The sequence below is a fragment of the Mugil cephalus genome, chromosome 4 (genome assembly GCF_022458985.1).
Source record: "Mugil cephalus isolate CIBA_MC_2020 chromosome 4, CIBA_Mcephalus_1.1, whole genome shotgun sequence".
Taxonomy (NCBI): Eukaryota; Metazoa; Chordata; class Actinopteri; order Mugiliformes; family Mugilidae; genus Mugil; species Mugil cephalus.
The window spans coordinates 11341351-11357902 of NC_061773.1; the positions used below are offsets into that span (position 1 = coordinate 11341351).

The following is a 16552-nucleotide window of genomic DNA, read 5'->3' on the forward strand; positions in this document are numbered from 1 at the left end:
AGACAAAAGAACAACTTCCCAGTGTTCAGCAACACTTTCAATTTTGTCAATAACCCAAACCATTGTGAGTTACGGTAATTCCAAACCGTGAGCTTGGTTAAAAAAATGTTAGAACTCGGCGCTTATGAATACTCAATTCCGACTGGTCAATCGCCAGTATTCAGTTTGTGTGTCTGCGAGTGTGTGCTCTCACACTTACTATCATACTCTCTCACAAACACTACTGTAGTCACGCACACTTACTACTATAGTTACACATATGCACAGTTTGATAGTATGTGTACGTGACTATAGTAGTGTTTGTGAGAGAGTATGATAGTATGTGTGCGTGTGTTGTTCGATGCAGTGTGTTATTTTAATGGTTACCTTGAAAAAGTAATCAGATTACTCACTGATTACTTGATTTCAAAAGTAACTAAATTAGATTAAAAGTTACTTTATTAGTTACATGCAGACGCTGCCGGGAACTTTGGGAACAACAACTGCAGATGTTTGGGGAAGCTTTGAGTTTAAAATATTAATGCCACAGGAAATGTTTGCTATGAGCTCACATCCTCATCTGATAGATGAGTTCAAAAATAAAATCATGGTCAAATGTACTATGACCTGGGGGTGGTGTTAACCTCAGTGGGTAGAGCACCCTCCCCATGTGTTGAGGCTACAGTCAGTCCAGTTACTGATTTTGTCACTGACAAAGTTTTCTGTGACAAGTTTTCTGCTTTCTGTCTTTTTTTTCTGAGTGATTTCTTCAGTTACAGTTGTAGTTGTTAAACATGAAAACTTCACTCACTTTTGGACGTCCTTTTAGTCCAGTTTGGACAGTCTGTTTGCAAAGCATTATGTTTGACAAGCAAATATCAAAGTTTAGAGGGATAACATGAGGTTAACCGCGTGTTTACCGTCAACTGCACCGCAGTCACACAGACAGGGGTGGGGAGGTGTGGCAGAAAATAATTGGTGAGCGATATGAATATAAATCAGAGCGTAGTGAGCGTAGACAAAGAGGCATAAGAGAATAACTTAATCACTGAGCAAAAATGAAGAAGTTGTGCGTTATAGTTGTCGTGTTGAGTCTCGTCTCAGTGTGCCGACCTGTGCCACTGACCTGTGAGAAGCTGATGAAGCCTGTAGACCAAGATCCAGATGTAAGTCTCTTTACGGTGTGTGTCCAATGTGTGTCCAATGTGTTCCAATGTAAAAAGAAAAAGTGAACATTACAGTAATCAAACAATATTTTCTTTTTTTTTTTTTATCTCAGTTGACTGGGAGATGGTACTACATTGCTGGATCCTCAAAAGTCTGTTGGGCTATAGTACTGTTTAATACTTTTCTTTGGCCAAGTATTGCAGTGGATATTACCTCTACAGAAACACCGGATGTCTACAATTACAACGATCAGTTGAAAATGTAACAAGTCTTTTTTGTTTAAATGTTTACATCCACACATATATATATATTGTTAACAAAGAAAAAGCTTGTATAGATTGCTATTTCTGCATCACATTTGAACATTTAATACATTTTTTTCAGATATGGACATTGCCTCAACAACTCTCACTTAAATTTCTATAAAAACCACAGCATATTCAGTGTTGATGGATACTGTAAGATTTTTGTTTTCTAAACTACTTGTGATTTGAGTTGCATCTCTGCTTCGTCTTCTAATAACTGTCTTAAATGTTTACTTCATGTTCACGCACTTTTTCAATTTACAAAATAATTTGTTAGTAGTGGGTGGAAATGGGTGCTTGGAATCAGAATTATGAAAATCACATTACTTTATTGAGCCATGGGTCAAAAAATGGCTTTTAAACAATGGATAGGATGCTCTAAAAACTTTTATGTAAAAAAAAAAAAAAATTACATTAACATTTTGATTACAGTTTGTGGGGTTATGATCATTTAGCTCTACATTTTAACCATATATATTAAAAATTTCTTTATCATGAACTCATCTTGTGTTTCCCACAGATGCGGAAGTGCTGTTGCACACGAGTTGCCCTGACTGCATCGTATTAAATGCTCACGACTACACTCTTGGTATCCTCAGTAAGGACAGTGGAAATTGTTATATTCAAGATGTTCTATATCAAAATGCCATAGTAATAGACAGCATATATCAGTACGTAATGTTAAATGTTGTTGTGTGAGATTACAGTGTTAGCTAAAATGGCACGAAAACATCACAAGGCTTTTTTCTGATATCTTTCTAATCTTCACCAGGTAGAAGAAAAGCCATCACTGAGGCTGAGCTGAAAGAGTTTGAGATGCAGACAGAGTGTTTTGGCTGGTCCAAACCGCAGGTCCTCAACAATGAATTTGGTGAGATTTTTAATTGTATCAGGCTAAGGAACTGAATAACAATATTATATTCGACATTTTCCCCCAATTAAAAATAGTCACTTACTTTGTACCAATAATAAATTATAATAATGAATGAAATTTAACTTTCAAGATTCAAGATTTCTTTTGTTGTCATTTTTCACACGGAGGACATACCCCACTTAACTGTCAGAAGTGGGGTATGTGAGGGTGTATGTTTAGAAAGGGGAGACAGTCCCCTGACTGCCTGAGGATAGAAGCTGTTCATCATCTTGGAAGTTCTACAGATGATGCTTTAGGTATCTTCTCCCTGAGGGCAGTAGGGAGAAGATGTGATGGGAGGGATGATGGGAATCTTCAATGATGATGGCTTTATAGATGCAGCTTTATGGATGCAAGTGGAGCACCAATGATCTTGCTGACTGTCTTCGCAGTTCTGTACAGCTGCCTTTTTTCTGTTTTGCTGCAACCGCCAAACCAGAAGGTGAAACTGTAGGTGATGATACTTTCCACAGTACCTCTGTAGAATGAGATGAGATGTGAGGTGGGGAGGTCGATTTTCTTGAGTCTGTGAAGTGGAGCCGCTGTTGTGCTTCCTGATAACTGCTGTGGTGTTTGAGGATGAAAATGCATCTCCTGTAGCTCGGTTGACTCTGTAGGCATACTGTAGTGGACCTAGATCTGCGTGAAGACATTCCTTAATGTGTTGCATCAGCAGGTGTTCAAAACATTTCATCACTATTGGTGTTGGTGCCACTGGGAAAAAAATCAGAGCCTTGTAGGGTTTGGCTTTTTCTGAACAGGGATGATGGTGGTGCTCTTAAGGCAGGTTGCCAGCACTCCTTGTTGGAGTGAGATGTTAAAAATGTCTGTGAACACATCCCTCTGTTGTTCAGCACGCTCCTGTAGGACCTGGGATGTTATCAGGTCCTTCAGCCTTGGCTTGGTTGACTCTGGACAGGGTTTTTTGCTGTGGAGAACCTCCAACAGGTTCTACAGCTCCAACAGGGTTGGATACACCTGTGCAGTGTGACTGGCCTTGAAGTGCACATAAAGAGTTCAGCTCTTCAGGAACAGTGGTACAGGTTTATACTCTGTAATGGATCGAAATCCCTGCCACAGACGGCACGAATCCTTTTCATTGACAAAGTGGCTGTTCAGCCATAGTGTCTCGTTGCTCCCTTAATTCCCTGGGTGAGTTTACTCTTTGCCGAAGCGTATGCCGCAGAGTCCCTGGATCTGAATGCTGCAGATGTGCTTTGAGCAGTGAGCGCACATCTACTGGTTTCTCCATTTGCCCGCCTCTTGATGGTCTTGACCACTGTCACATCCTCAATGCAGTTGTTTATGTAGCCGATAACAGACTCTGTATATTCCTGTATATCTGTATATCACCATCATGTGCTACTGTTGCTGCCTCTTTAAACATGTCCCAGTGAATGGTGAGAAAACAGTCTTGTAGAGCCTCAGTTGCTCCTTGAGGCCAAGTTCTGACCTTACACACTACTGATCGTCCCGTTTTACTATGGGTCTGTAGGCTGTGAGTATAATACCTTCATGATCTGAATTACCCACATGAGTGAGAGACGCTACATTGTATTAGTCTAGATCTCGAGTGTTTTTTCCTCTAGTCGTCACGTTTACATGTTGGTAAAACTTGGGCAGTACAAGAAAGACTTGCCTGATTGAAGTCTCCAGCTACATGTAGAGAGCATCTGGTTGTTCCTTCTGCTGCTCAGTGATGTTGTTGGACAACTCCAAAACAGCTTCCTCCAAGTTTCCGCTTGGTGTTACATAGATAGCTGATATGAAAACAGTATTCATCTCCCGTGGCAGATAGAAAGGTCGGCATTTCAGAGATAATAGCTCTATATTTTGAGAGCAACTGGTGGAAACGGTGACAGAGTCTTGTGCTATTGAGGACCAATATTTTATTATGACATACCCTCACAATTTTCCACTGAATGTGCATTAACACATTTGTAAAAGGGCTTTTATACAAATGAACATGTATATCCTGCAGATCCTGTTTATGTTGCTGATATTTTTACTGTCTGTATCATTTTTTATTTTTTTTTTATCTCCATTTGCAGACTATCAAAACTGCAATACTCTTGATGTCAACCCCACTGAATGGAGCCTCGCCCTCAAGATTTTTGAAAGAGCGTACACAATGCGCCACAGTATAGCCTCTTGCATCATAGACACGTTTCTTCCTTCTTCCTTCCAGCTGTATAACAGACATAAATAGCTGTTATTGGCTTGCTGAATCTGTGTGTCTCCAATAATCTTTTGTTTGCATTTGTCCCAAAACATGTCTTCAGCCATGTAAGTGGTTCTGTGATGCTCACAAACATGATGGCGCTTCGAACCACTAAATACTAATATTCTCATGCTCAACCAGATTTAGAAATTATGGCGCCATTAGGTGTGCAGTAGTGCACAATGTTCACTGGATTGTGTTTTGGTTTTAAGTCTGTTGTTTCACGTGTTTGAGCATCAGTAAATAGTTTTAGGTGTTGTAACTGAAAAGCAAATAAAAGATTAAAGTATGGTTTTGTTGTAGCTGCAATTATTCTCAGTTAACATTCACGGTGTTCCATAGGTATCAGCAAAAAAGGTTTGTCAAAAAACGCCCTTATTTTCAGTATATGTAACAGCTTTGTATATTTATATAGCTGCTGTCTCAGTTGCAGTTGTTGAACTTGTTAAACAGAAACTCTCAGTTCCTACTTGGTTTAACGCTTTTATTGCCAGATACTATGGCCACATAAAGTGATTCAGTGTGTAGCCCATGCCTAAAGAATGACAGAAAACAAATAAGCTTCTCACACACTCAAGATTTTAAAAGTGGAAAAACAAAGGGCTCAGCAGTGCACAAATTAAAACAGATATACTGGAAAAGGAAACTTAAATTGATTTTTTTAAAACAAAACACAATAACAATCTCAACAGGATTTTTGCAAAGAAAAGCATATGTGGCGTTGACTGTGTGCCTCATAAACTTGGTTAAAAAGTGCGATCATTACGAAACAGGAAACAAGCAAACACCTCAGTCATTGTTTGTCACAGTGATGATGTTACTGCTGGGATAGCTGTCTGTTGTCTGAATAGTTGGAGATATCTGATTTCCTGCTGTGCACGGACCATGCCGTCTCCAAATATCCACATAGGCAGCCTTGATCTTTCGTATTTTGAACGCATACACAACTGGGTTGACGGCAGAGTTAGCATGAGAAAGCAAAATGCCTACATAGAAAGCTGTACCTGGTACATCAGTCGGACTGCCAAAGTACACAATACAGTTCATTATGTGGAGCGGGAGCCAGGACAGGGCAAACAGAACCAAGACCAGGCACAGAGATCCTGCCAGCTGTTTCTCTTTCCTCAGGTACTTCCGAGAGCGGTTCTGGTTTTGAGCTCTGTTGCCTGTTTTTTCTCGAAGGTTTCCATGAATGCTGCAGAATATATAACTGTACAGCACAGTCATGACTAACAGAGGTGTCAAGGTACAGAGAAAAAAGCTGAAGTAAACCAGGTAAGACATGGGGATCACAGAGACAAACTGGCAGACAATTGTAGAATTGGACTGAGACAGGTTTGTGTGGTTGTACCATCCAAGCATGGGAGCAAAACTCAGTGGTGTTGCAACAAGCCAACATACTGCTACCACAAGGAAAGAGTGTCTCTGTGTTACAGTCCTTTTGTACCTACAAAAAACAAAACAAATCAATAACGATCAAAATTTAATCAGATACATGCATTAGAGTTTTCTGACAAGAGTAACCAGAAAGAATTCCAAATACTACAACTACAATTTTGTTTTAAAAGTGTATAATCATCTTACAATATCTTTGTGATCACAGCTGAGCACATACACCTTTTAGATACTTACTTAGGTAGTTAATTTTAGCACGAGTATCAAATATCTGACTGCTTCAATGTTTTTTTTTACACAAAGCAATAGTATGTGTGAATAATCTTACCTTAGAGGAATATACACCCGGAGGAAACGGTCCACTGCAATAGCCAGCAGAGTCAGAACGGAAACCAGAGTCAAGAGGACGACCACACAGCAGATGAAGAGACAGTTGTTGAATGAAGTCTGCACCCGTCCGTCCACCACCACAGCCATCGGTATGGCCACACAACCGACCATAAAGTCAGCTACAGCCAGAGACACGATCAGGCAGAAGGTAGGCTGCTTAATGTTCTTACTGACCCACAGTGCCAAAATGACCAGCAGGTTACCCAGACAGCAGCTAACAGCGATCAGCACTTCTGCCAAGGTGTAGATAGTTTCTCCCAGATCCATTATGCTTCCTATCCAGGTGATGAGTTAAGGCTGATGACTCTGCGTATCTAAGCGAATGTGTGGTGTGCTCTTGTGCATCTTTTGAGGAAGTCCCTTTTAGCTGTCTTATAGATTTCCAAGCAGATGTACAAGTGTGAAAAAAAAGTAAACGACGGTAGTTGCCTTGGTGTGAACATGCGCATAGAAAAACAGAAGAAACCACATCCTGCATTTGCACTGCATTTACCCTCTTGATCTTATCTCATCTTATCTTATCTCATCTTATCTTATCTTATCTTACTCATCAGTTATCATCTCAAATGCCATGTTGTGACTAAATCGTCAACCTCTCCATCACCGCGTAAAGCACACCCAACAATTTGACTGGCCATGCAAATCAGTCTGGATTTTAAAGACTTGACTCTTCGCATACACCACAATCTTGAGAAACAGCAATATACATCGCAGTATACAAGTAAAACATTATGACCACTGACAGGTTCCCTAGATCTAACCATGCATTTCTTTTCCTAAACATTACCAAATATGTTGTTTCCTCGCACTTGTCAACTTTGAACTGGACTTGTGTCCACGGATGAATCGATAGATACATGTTGTGACTATTTCACAGACTGCTGTGAGACAGTGTTGAGATATTTCATCTGAAGGCTTTGTCTTAGACATGTTACCTCTTTACCAGGTAGGAAACAACACTTGACCCTCACTGCTCTTGAGATGAAGGACTTTCAGACCCAGTGACCCTGCAGTTGGCTGGCACCAAACAGTCTGTAACAAACAGACTTTGTGAGAGTAAACACAAAGGGTCCATCAATCAGCCTCAAAATAGAAAGGACAGATTAGCCCAAAAAAACTTCTGATGAAGTCAGCCCGGTTCTAGGGCACCATTCTTTGGACAGATGAAACTAAGATCAACCTGTACCAATGATGGGAAGAAGAAAGTATTCAGAAGGCTTGGAGAGGCTGATGATCTGAAGCAGACCACATCTTCTGTAAAACATGGTGGATGCAGGGCTTCCAATAGTACTGGGTCACTAGTGTTTATTGATGTGCCAGGAGACAAAGCAGAGCAAATTCCAAAGCATACAGGGATATACTTTCTGCTTAGATTAAGCCAAATGCACCAAAGTTTATTGGGCAGTATAGATGGACAATGACCCAAAACATACAGCAAAAGCAACCTTTGAGTTTTTTAAGGCAAAGAAATGGAATATTCTGCAGTGGCCAAGTCATTGAGCAGATCTCAACCCAATCAAGCATGCATAAGGCAAAAAGACTAATAAACAAGTCACGATTGAAGACAGCTGCAGTAGAGGCCTGGTAAAGGATCATAAAGGAGGAAACCACGTGTTTGTGGTGTGTTTGTGGTGTATTTGTGGTGACGTGGCTTCCAGGCTTCCGGCAGTCATTGCCTGCGAAGAATTGTCAACAAAGTATTAAAAATTAACAATTTGTTTATGGTAATGTTAATTTGTCCAATTACTCTTGAGTCCCTCAAATGAGAAGACTGTACATTTAGGAATTACTGTAATTCCTAAACATTTCAGGAGATATTTTTGTTCAACCCTTGAATTAAACCTCAAAGTCTGGGCTTCAACTGCATCTTAGTTGTTTGATTTCAATTCTAATATGGTGGCATGTAGAGTCCAAATCATGAAGATTGTGTCACTGTCCAAACATATATGGGCCTAACTTAGTAGCAACCATCCCAAAGGTGTCTGCAGTGAAAGCACTGGTGGTGCAATGTCATGACATATTCAGCCTGGTCCTGGTATAGGGACCTGATACAGTGAAAGCGGTTAACCTGGTAACACGGCCCTTGGGCAGGAATCACGGGGATCCTATTGTACCTCCTATTTTTCTCCCAGTCTCTGTGCAATGGTCACAGTTGCCAAGGCAACTAACTGGCCACAGATTTGCTGTGAGGTATAATGTATATAATGTAAGTATAATGCATGTACATTTCAATTAAGACAGCATCAGGACTGGGTAAAACCCAGCTTGTATAATGCTTGATGATATTTGTGCATCATCTCACACATATTACTACAGCCTGTTTAACAGATATTACACTTTTTGCAGTGCTGGCTAGCTCATGCTGAAATTCAGGCCTGAGCGACCAGTTGCTTGTTTCTTATTTCTTTTAACAAGTGCTCTCCTATCACCACTTTATTTGTATTATTTAATAAAGGCAAAAAACAAACAAACAAACAAAAATAAAATAAAAACGTGCACTATAACTGAAGTAAAAAAATCATTGCAACTTTCTCCGTTACCACGGAGCGACCGCAGCTGGTTCAATGACTGACAGTTGATCTTTAGCTTATTCTGCGGTTGCCTAGCAACGCCAACTCAGCAGCATGGAGGGCTGCGCTGCCTTGAGTGTTATGTTTAAAAATAGTAATAACGCAAAAATTAAAGGAGGCATTTCTTCCCCCTTTTCAGGCACAACCAAGAGTGTTATTAAATTATTAAAGGGTAATTAAAATTGTCTTAAAACCGACAAAAATCGGGGCGAAATATCGGCTCTAGGACCCAGGTGCGTGGCAGCCAGCAGACACCGGTTGATGAGATGGTCCGCTCGGCGTTTCACGTCTGATTCACCGACAAAGAGCCGCGGTTCGTCCAGGGTAGAGTACTCGGAGGTAAACTTAGCAGACTGTGGCCGTGGACTGGCGAGAGCGTTTCCCCCCGTCTTTGTCCGTCCGCGTCACCCCGCACTGTGGCCAGAAGACCCCCGTCGCTTGTCTCACCGGCGACAACCATGAGCCAGAGGTTCACCGTCTCCAAGAGCGACGGCGACCGGCGCCCCTCGGACATCCAGGGGGAGGTGAACCAGCTGTTTGAGGGAGACGAGCCGCCGACCAGCAGCGACGCGGAGGGGGAGACTGTTGCTGGTGCTGGTGGTGCTGGTGCAGAGGTGGTGGTGGTGCTCAAAGGTAGGGAGACACTTACGCCGGCTTCATTCATCCATCCTGTGTGTTAGCTATAGGCTACATGCTAGCAGCCCTGACTCTGTCAACGTGTGTGACTTGAATTTCTAATAATCCAGGGGTCAATAACAGAGGCACGGCAGCGCCTGCATTTTTTCTACAATATTTGAGTTGCCACAAGTGCATTGCGTAAAATATTGAAAGTTGCATGCACCCTGTTGAGAAAACAATAGGTTATGTTTGTGTTGTGTTCATTGGGTCTGGTAAATTTTGCAGACATGTTGCCTCTACTGCTGCAACATGACTTCAGTTATGTGCTTGATTATATTCTTAATAACCTCTCCGTTTTCAGTCAGTGCCATAAAAGCGCTGATTTATAGAATTATTTAAGTTTCATTTATGATTTGCCTTTTGGAACCACAGTGAAACTGTTTCCTTGTCTTCGGCTGGTTTTTGGATTCAGAACTCTCAAATCAGATGCAATCTTGCTGTTTTGTTATTGCTGAATGACACCCCAGGTTAGTGATTATTTAGTGTATAAGACATAGGAGTTGTTTATTGTTAGAGGAAAATTTAATCAATTCTGTCTCTACTGTTGAGAAAGAGCAATTTCCTTCAGTCCCCCTCTGACAAGACCCAGCACTGCCCCCTGGGAACCAACACCATTGGGGTCCAGTCCTGTCACCAGCTCACCTGATTGAAATAATCATGGCCCTGTCAGTCACTGAATGAACTGAACGCAGCAGTGCGGAACCAAAGGTCCCATTGGTGCAGGAGTGGAAGTCCTTTACCGTTACCAATGATTGGCATTAGAAAAATATGCAATAATTCAGCTCCATTCAAGTGCAAATACAGATTTATCTGCAAATGAATCAATTCATTGCGTTTGCTCTGCTTAACCACTAAGGGCTGCTACACTAATGACGTTTTCATATTAAGGGGTCTGGCTCCTGCGATTCACTGTAAATGCCTTTAGTGGGGCTGTAGATTATTAGCTGTGACTTTGGTCTAAGTGTGATCTAAAATATGCATTCATATTTGATTATATTCTGCTGTTAAAACTACTGAAATATGTTAATTTTATTTCTGGCCGCTGAGGGCAGAAATAAAAGCGTTTGATTACCAGTCCAGCCAGCGCTCCTCTTCATTGCTTCAAGTGGCCATAGAAGCCCTCTGAGGTCCAAAACACGCCACTGACTCCTCCAAAGCAATGATATTAATACAGAGATGCTTACTCAGCATTTCTCCACTCAAATGCCCCAGTGTGTATCAATCTTTCATCTGGATTGAATGATGCCTTTGCTGGCAGTAGGAACAAATTTCTCCATATCCTCGTGTTTCCCTGAAGAGACAGGGAGCACTTTATTGAAGGACTTCTCCTCTTATGTGCTGTGCCTTGCGGAGACTGGTGTCTCTGCATCCATTTTGCTGGTTGCCATGGTGACGCAGTACATTTTCACTGGAGTTGTCTCACAAAGGGTCTTGCAGTGAGGTGAACACACTTCAGAATGAGCAAGTACTATTATGGACTCAATCTCTTTTTGCCGTTTCCTGGTTACTGGCTAGAAATTGTTGCAGTGAAACTAAAAGGTAAACTGTAGATGGATGTCAAATTTGTGCACACATGGGTCTGAGGATGATAACACAGATAGCTACACTGTGAATAAGGAATTTATTGCTCTTTATATCAAGAAATACGCTGATTGTGGTATTATTTGATGACCAACTCATTGATTAATTGACCAATTATCCACTCGCTCTTAATCGGATTAATTGCTAAGTGGATTTAGCAGCATTGATGTGCATCAGTTTCAGATCTTATGTGTGGTAGTTCAGCCGAAGCAGAAGGTTTGTGTGCACAGAGGAAGGGGAGCGCTGAATAAGAATGTAAATGTGTTTGTGTATGGGTTTGAATCTGTCACTTAATTATGCCACTGTTGGCATTGCAAGCATAAATCCAGTATCAACAAAAATCCCATTGGTCTTGTTCTTATCTGGCGCACCAGAGCAATATATAAATTCCCCCTCTTGGTCTGAACCCATGATCCTGTTTCTATTGATCCAGAGGGAGGTGGGAGCTCAGCCAGTCAGCGTGGTTGATGATGACTGGATGCAGCAAGGAGGGACCTCTCCGTCTGGCTGCCAAGTGCCCTCTCTGCCCTCGACCTTGCAGCTGTGCAGAGAGATATATCTTAGTTAGATCTGTTGGGCTCAGTGCAATGGGCCGCAGATTGATTCGTGATGGGGCAGAGTTATTCTGAGGCTTGTTTGTCATTTAGAACCATTATCAGTTCAGATTTTTCAACTCACGGTTGACGTCTGGAGCGCAGTATTATTTCAGTGAAAGAAACAACAACCAAAACCCTGTACCTCAGACAAGCCCTGGCGAGAAAACTGTTTCCATTTGACCTTAAATTATTCATTGTTATAATTTGAGCGTGTGTTTTTTTTAGCTTTTACATCAAATAAACATAAATTATTAATGATACAAAAACCATAAATCTCACACATATCCCCTTTTTAGGATTGACTACTCTCAACAAACAACTCCACAGAGAAAAAGCAATGGGAGTGGCAATTTGGAGTTATGTTTAAGCTGAGTTATATTTCACCTGACTGAGCTATAAGTCTCCCTTATAGCTCGGTCTACTCTCCAAACCTCCACAGACATAAGGTGCCCATCTGGTTTACATGGTAGCTGGTAAGTGTCCGGTTATCTGGCTACAAAGATACGTCGTACAACCACAAGAGACACTACATTTATTTATGGCGTATGAAGGAAAACAACCCCAATGATTGTGCCTGCTCATTTGTATGAGAATTTGGTACACGAGTCGAAAAAAGTCTTTTAGACTTAGACTTAGAGCTACCGACGACCTGCTGCCAGTCTTTCTTGCATTAGCTGGACCACAGCACACACGCAAACCTTATCCCTAGCAGATGACAGTAAAGTGTGTGTGTGTGTGTGTGTGTGTGTGTGTGCATGTGCATGTGTACGTGAAGGAGGTTCTGAAGCAAATGGCTCTCGAGCATGCAATTCAGATGACTCATAAATCCAGCTTATCTAATTTTATTTTGAACTTTGTGCTCCTTTTTGCATTGTGTGGTCAGGTACTGGTAGTGGATTCAAAGTCTTTTTTTTTTCCTCTTTTGCGTTTTTGCTTTAAAAAGCCGTCTGGCGAGACTCTGAGGTGGAGGGCCACGACAGAACCAAAACAGTTACCTGAAAAACTGTAGAGCATGGCAGTAATAAACTGTAGAAAAGAATTCATCTACTCCTAACATATAAATATATTGACTAGAGCAACTTTAAAGATGAGAGTTTTAGCTAGTTTGCAATTAATGTTAAATCAGCACAACTCTGTGGTGTCTTTTATAAAACAATCTATTATTGATGCACTCATTAGCCTCCTCTTGAGGTTTCTGGCCAAGCTTTGCCTGTGAGCATGTGTGTCTGCGTACTAATGATTGACTTTTACTATTTACAATTTTGTTGCAAGAGATCTTAAAAGACAACAACAACAACAAAACAAAGAAAGAAAGAATACCATAGACATTTGATAACTCAGCTGGTTCTCTGTGTTTTAGTCTGCGAGCAGAGAGGCTGACTTGACTCAAGTTTAATCTGTGTCAGGGTGCTCTGTTTCTCTCCAGGCAGATGCAGTCCAGAAGAGACACAGTGCGGGCGGAGGGTGAATACAACAGTCATCATCACAAAACAACACTTCCTATCAGCCTTGCGGCAAAAAACACATTGGTATTTGTCTTCACCCGAGGAGACAGCCCATATCTATCCCAGACATACATATGTGTTCTTCTTTTTGTCTCTCAGTATGTGTCACCACTAACTGCTTGACATGTGCGTAAATGAACAGTAGCATAACAAAAGTGTGCTATTCCCCATCCGCATCCTTTCCCTTTAATTTAACCTAGTATTACTCTGTCTTCCACTTATTGTTATGTCATCTTGTTATGTCGGCCTATTTCCACGAAACTTGGAGCCAAGCAGAGCAGAGCAGGTCTGCATCATTACAAGGATAAGGCCAACAGTGCTCTGTATATTTTTTTTTTTTACTGTCATCAGAATGAAAAAATGTTTCAGACCCGTTCCCAGTACTTGTCTACTTTTTTAGCCTGTCTGTTGAAGCAAAGGTTCTGCGAATAGCCCACAAATATATAATTTCATTTCGAAATTCAATTAAGTGTTCCTCTTTCATACTGTAGCACTGAGGGAACATGTCTACCATTGCAGCGAATCGCTTTGTACTGTTAAGTGGCTGTTCATCTTAGCGCATTCGCGCATGAGAAGAGAAATTGACGTGCCAAAAAGCAAGCAAAATTATAAAGTTTAGAGGTCACACACAGAACTGTCTTTTTATTTTACATCTCTTTCATCATCTGGGATAAATAAACTGTAGACCAACTGATCGTGGTTCAGGTGAAGCCAGCCTTGAATAAGGATCTATTTCTAGCCTCTCAGCTAATGGTTGTTCTTCCTGTTTCCCCCTTTTGAACAACAAATACAGACTAATGCCTCCTGCTGGTACAAAGACTTAAATTCCTTTTAAGCTTTTAAGATGGCCATTTACTGTATTCCCTGGGGTGTGTTTAAGTGCATTTTTTTGGCCCAGACACACCAGTGTATGGTACAGTCACACTCAACCTTTGTTACTGTTAGTTCTTTGATGTCAGTTTTGTGTGTTTGTACTTTAACAGAGAAGTATGTGGTACAGGAACAGTAAAGTTGTTATTGGTTTTGGTATTTTCATGGGTCAGTGTTAATAAGAAAAATAATATAACCAGACTTTTTGATACTTTGAGATACATTTTTATTGGGAATATTAACTCAAATTTGACTGAGCTCCTTATCTAGTGGTGGCTGCCGACAATTGTTCCTCATGATAATGGACTGTTGGCTGACGACTCAAAGGATTGTTTGTGTGTTTATTCAGTCATTTTCTTCCCCTGTGCTGTAATGAATCTCATGTAAATAATGTACAACCCTCTTTGATATAGAGCCCCACTCCAATTGTAAAAAAGAGACATTGAGGCACAAAGGCCTATTGTGGATGGCTGCTATTCTGGGATTAATGGCTGTTTCAGTCACTTCTGGGAAAAGGTCAATGTGGCCACCAGACTGGGATTTGTATTTATTATATCTGAGAAATCATTGTGTTATCACACTTATGTGTTACCCTGTCATGAAATTAAAAATGGGATACATTTATGCATTTTTAACAACATACTGAACATCTGCTTCCCCCAAAAGAAAGTTTAAGTTTAAGTTTAAGATGTAAGTGTTGTTATAGATTACCGGTATTTAAATGTGTTTGTTATTGAAATTCATTGTTTAATCATTATATTTACTGTCAGTTCATCTGCTGAGTATTTGCCCAATTAACATATTGCAAAATGGTGGTTGTTGGAGCTCTTTTCTGCTGTTAACCGTCTTTAACGATAAGTCATAGAACCACGTCAAGTTGTCTGATTGTTATTTCAAGGTTTATGTTCGTTTCCATGAAGTGTCGTCTTATTTTGTCTGTAACTATAAATGTCTATATTTTAAGGTTGCTGTAATGCATCATAATCATAGGATTCGTACAAGTTTAATTAGACTTAAATTATTAAAGAAGGTCGTTTTACCTTAGGCCAATGAGGAGAACATTTAAGCTATTCTCAGCAAAGCCCTGCATCAGATTTGTAGTGTTAAGCCATGGCTGCAGAGGGTACATTGAATTCAGGACAAAGTCTAATATTGCACTTCCCTGTTTATCAGGAAGAAATTAGCACGTTTTTAACTGTTGTACCTGTGTGTGTGTTTGGTTGTGTGAATGTATGATCATTATGTCTTTGTAGGAAATCTGTTTGTTTTGTAGCATCTGATCCATCCTTTTGTTACAGTGATACTGCTCTTTGACACCTGTGTCCCAATTCTGCATTGTACATCAAGTCAACAAGGTTTTACTTAAACAATGCAGCCAATCGACATATGGCTTTTTGTTGATGAAGATACTGGCCCTGTGTGGTTTGGATTGGTCGGTGTTTCCAGTACGCTTGTGTCTACTTCTGTCTATATAGTAGTATGCAAGATGACACTGAAGTTTGTTTTATTTGTATGAGTCATACTTTGTTTACTTAGCCATAAAGTGACATCTTAAATGATTTTATACTACACCCATTATAGTCAAAAACTATACTTTACACAGATCAGGCATAACTCTATGAGTCATCTGCCAAATATTGTGTATTCACAGTACTGTGCCTGCAGAACTGTTCTCATCAGAGAATGGACCAACAGGATGTTGTTAGTGGGGGGCCCTTGGGTCTTATGGGTTGAGGGGAGGGGCCTCTGGGGATCATCCCACAGATAATTGATCAGTTTGGGATGTTGGGAATTTAGAGGGCAGGTAAGAACCTTGTGTTGTCCATATTATTTTGAGTTACTCATAAAGAGATTTTGTGGTTGTGTCTGTGTCAGGCTGCATCCTGCTGGGGATGGCTGCTGCCATCATTAGTGGAGTGTCATTAGTGTCTGGTCTGGTCTAGGTGGGTGGTACATGCGGATGCCGTTCCAAAAGTTTCCCAGCAGAACGCTGTCACAAGATGGTCAATGTTATTTAATTCTCATGTGGTTTTAATGTTGTGGCTGATTGCTGCACATTTAGTACATTGTTATCATTTACACAGCTACTAGAAAAATATACCAAGAGGACAAGCGATCTATATGATTACATTCTATGCAGTATGTTTCTGTAGACTTGTGAAACCTCTCTAACCTTTCACTTACCTTTCTTTTTCTCTCCAGCCATCCGTCCTCCCCCACTGTAATGTCATTAAATTGTGGAAATTTTCTCTTTCAGAAGAACCATTGATTTGTAATCTAACCAGCCATTAAATGCCATGGCCTCTGCAACATCACTCACCCTGTTATTCCCTTTTCTGTCAGAGGAGGAACCATCAATACACTGTAGATCAATGCAACTCA

General features: G+C 40.7%; 3 protein-coding genes across 6 annotated transcripts in view; 2 read left to right on the top strand and 1 right to left on the bottom strand.

Annotated features, from left to right (window-relative positions):
- The first annotated feature begins 923 nt into the window (after positions 1-923).
- LOC125007019 lies at positions 924-4876 on the top strand. 3 transcript variants are annotated; one of them, XM_047583573.1, is made up of 6 exons: positions 924-1145; positions 1259-1407; positions 1531-1604; positions 1972-2049; positions 2224-2322; positions 4416-4876. In XM_047583573.1, the coding sequence occupies exons 1-6, from the start codon at positions 1038-1040 to the stop codon at positions 4571-4573; spliced, it is 666 nt and encodes a 221-aa protein (XP_047439529.1). In that variant the 5' UTR covers positions 924-1037; the 3' UTR covers positions 4574-4876. The 3 variants fall into 3 exon arrangements, 2 of the variants coding, with proteins under 2 accessions (XP_047439529.1, XP_047439530.1); XM_047583574.1 differs by having other exon boundaries at positions 1972-2040; XR_007112638.1 differs by lacking the exon at positions 1531-1604.
- Positions 4877-5054: 178 nt separating this feature from the next.
- LOC125006523 (adenosine receptor A1-like) lies at positions 5055-6937 on the bottom strand. The gene is made up of 2 exons (XM_047582616.1): positions 6309-6937; positions 5055-6032 (listed from the first exon to the last, which is right to left on the bottom strand). Exons 1-2 carry the CDS (start codon positions 6635-6637, stop codon positions 5375-5377), a joined length of 987 nt encoding a protein of 328 aa, XP_047438572.1. The 5' UTR covers positions 6638-6937; the 3' UTR covers positions 5055-5374.
- Positions 6938-9049: 2112 nt separating this feature from the next.
- The window catches only part of slc12a5a (solute carrier family 12 member 5a), a 137774-nt gene continuing 130271 nt past the window's right edge, over positions 9050-16552 (top strand). Inside the window, exon 1 of one of the 2 annotated variants that reach the window (XM_047582607.1) lies at positions 9050-9573. In XM_047582607.1, the coding sequence (XP_047438563.1) occupies positions 9399-9573 (175 nt within the window). In that variant the 5' untranslated portion in view covers positions 9050-9398. The remainder of the gene's footprint in view (positions 9574-16552) is intronic. The other variant, XM_047582608.1, reaches the window with a different exon arrangement.

Excerpts from the sequence above, each read along its gene's own strand:
- LOC125007019 (XM_047583573.1), top strand. The coding sequence starts at position 1,038 with ATGAAGAAGTTGTGCGTTATAGTTGTCGTGTTGAGTCTCGTCTCAGTG. Across the intron at positions 1,146-1,258 it reads CTGTAGACCAAGATCCAGAT|TTGACTGGGAGATGGTACTA; the intron begins GTAAGTCTCTTT and ends TTTTTATCTCAG. Across the intron at positions 2,323-4,415 it reads GGTCCTCAACAATGAATTTG|ACTATCAAAACTGCAATACT; the intron begins GTGAGATTTTTA and ends CTCCATTTGCAG.
- LOC125006523 (XM_047582616.1), bottom strand. The coding sequence starts at position 6,637 with ATGGATCTGGGAGAAACTATCTACACCTTGGCAGAAGTGCTGATCGCT. Across the intron at positions 6,033-6,308 it reads CGGGTGTATATTCCTCTAAG|GTACAAAAGGACTGTAACAC; the intron begins GTAAGATTATTC and ends TGTTTTTTGTAG.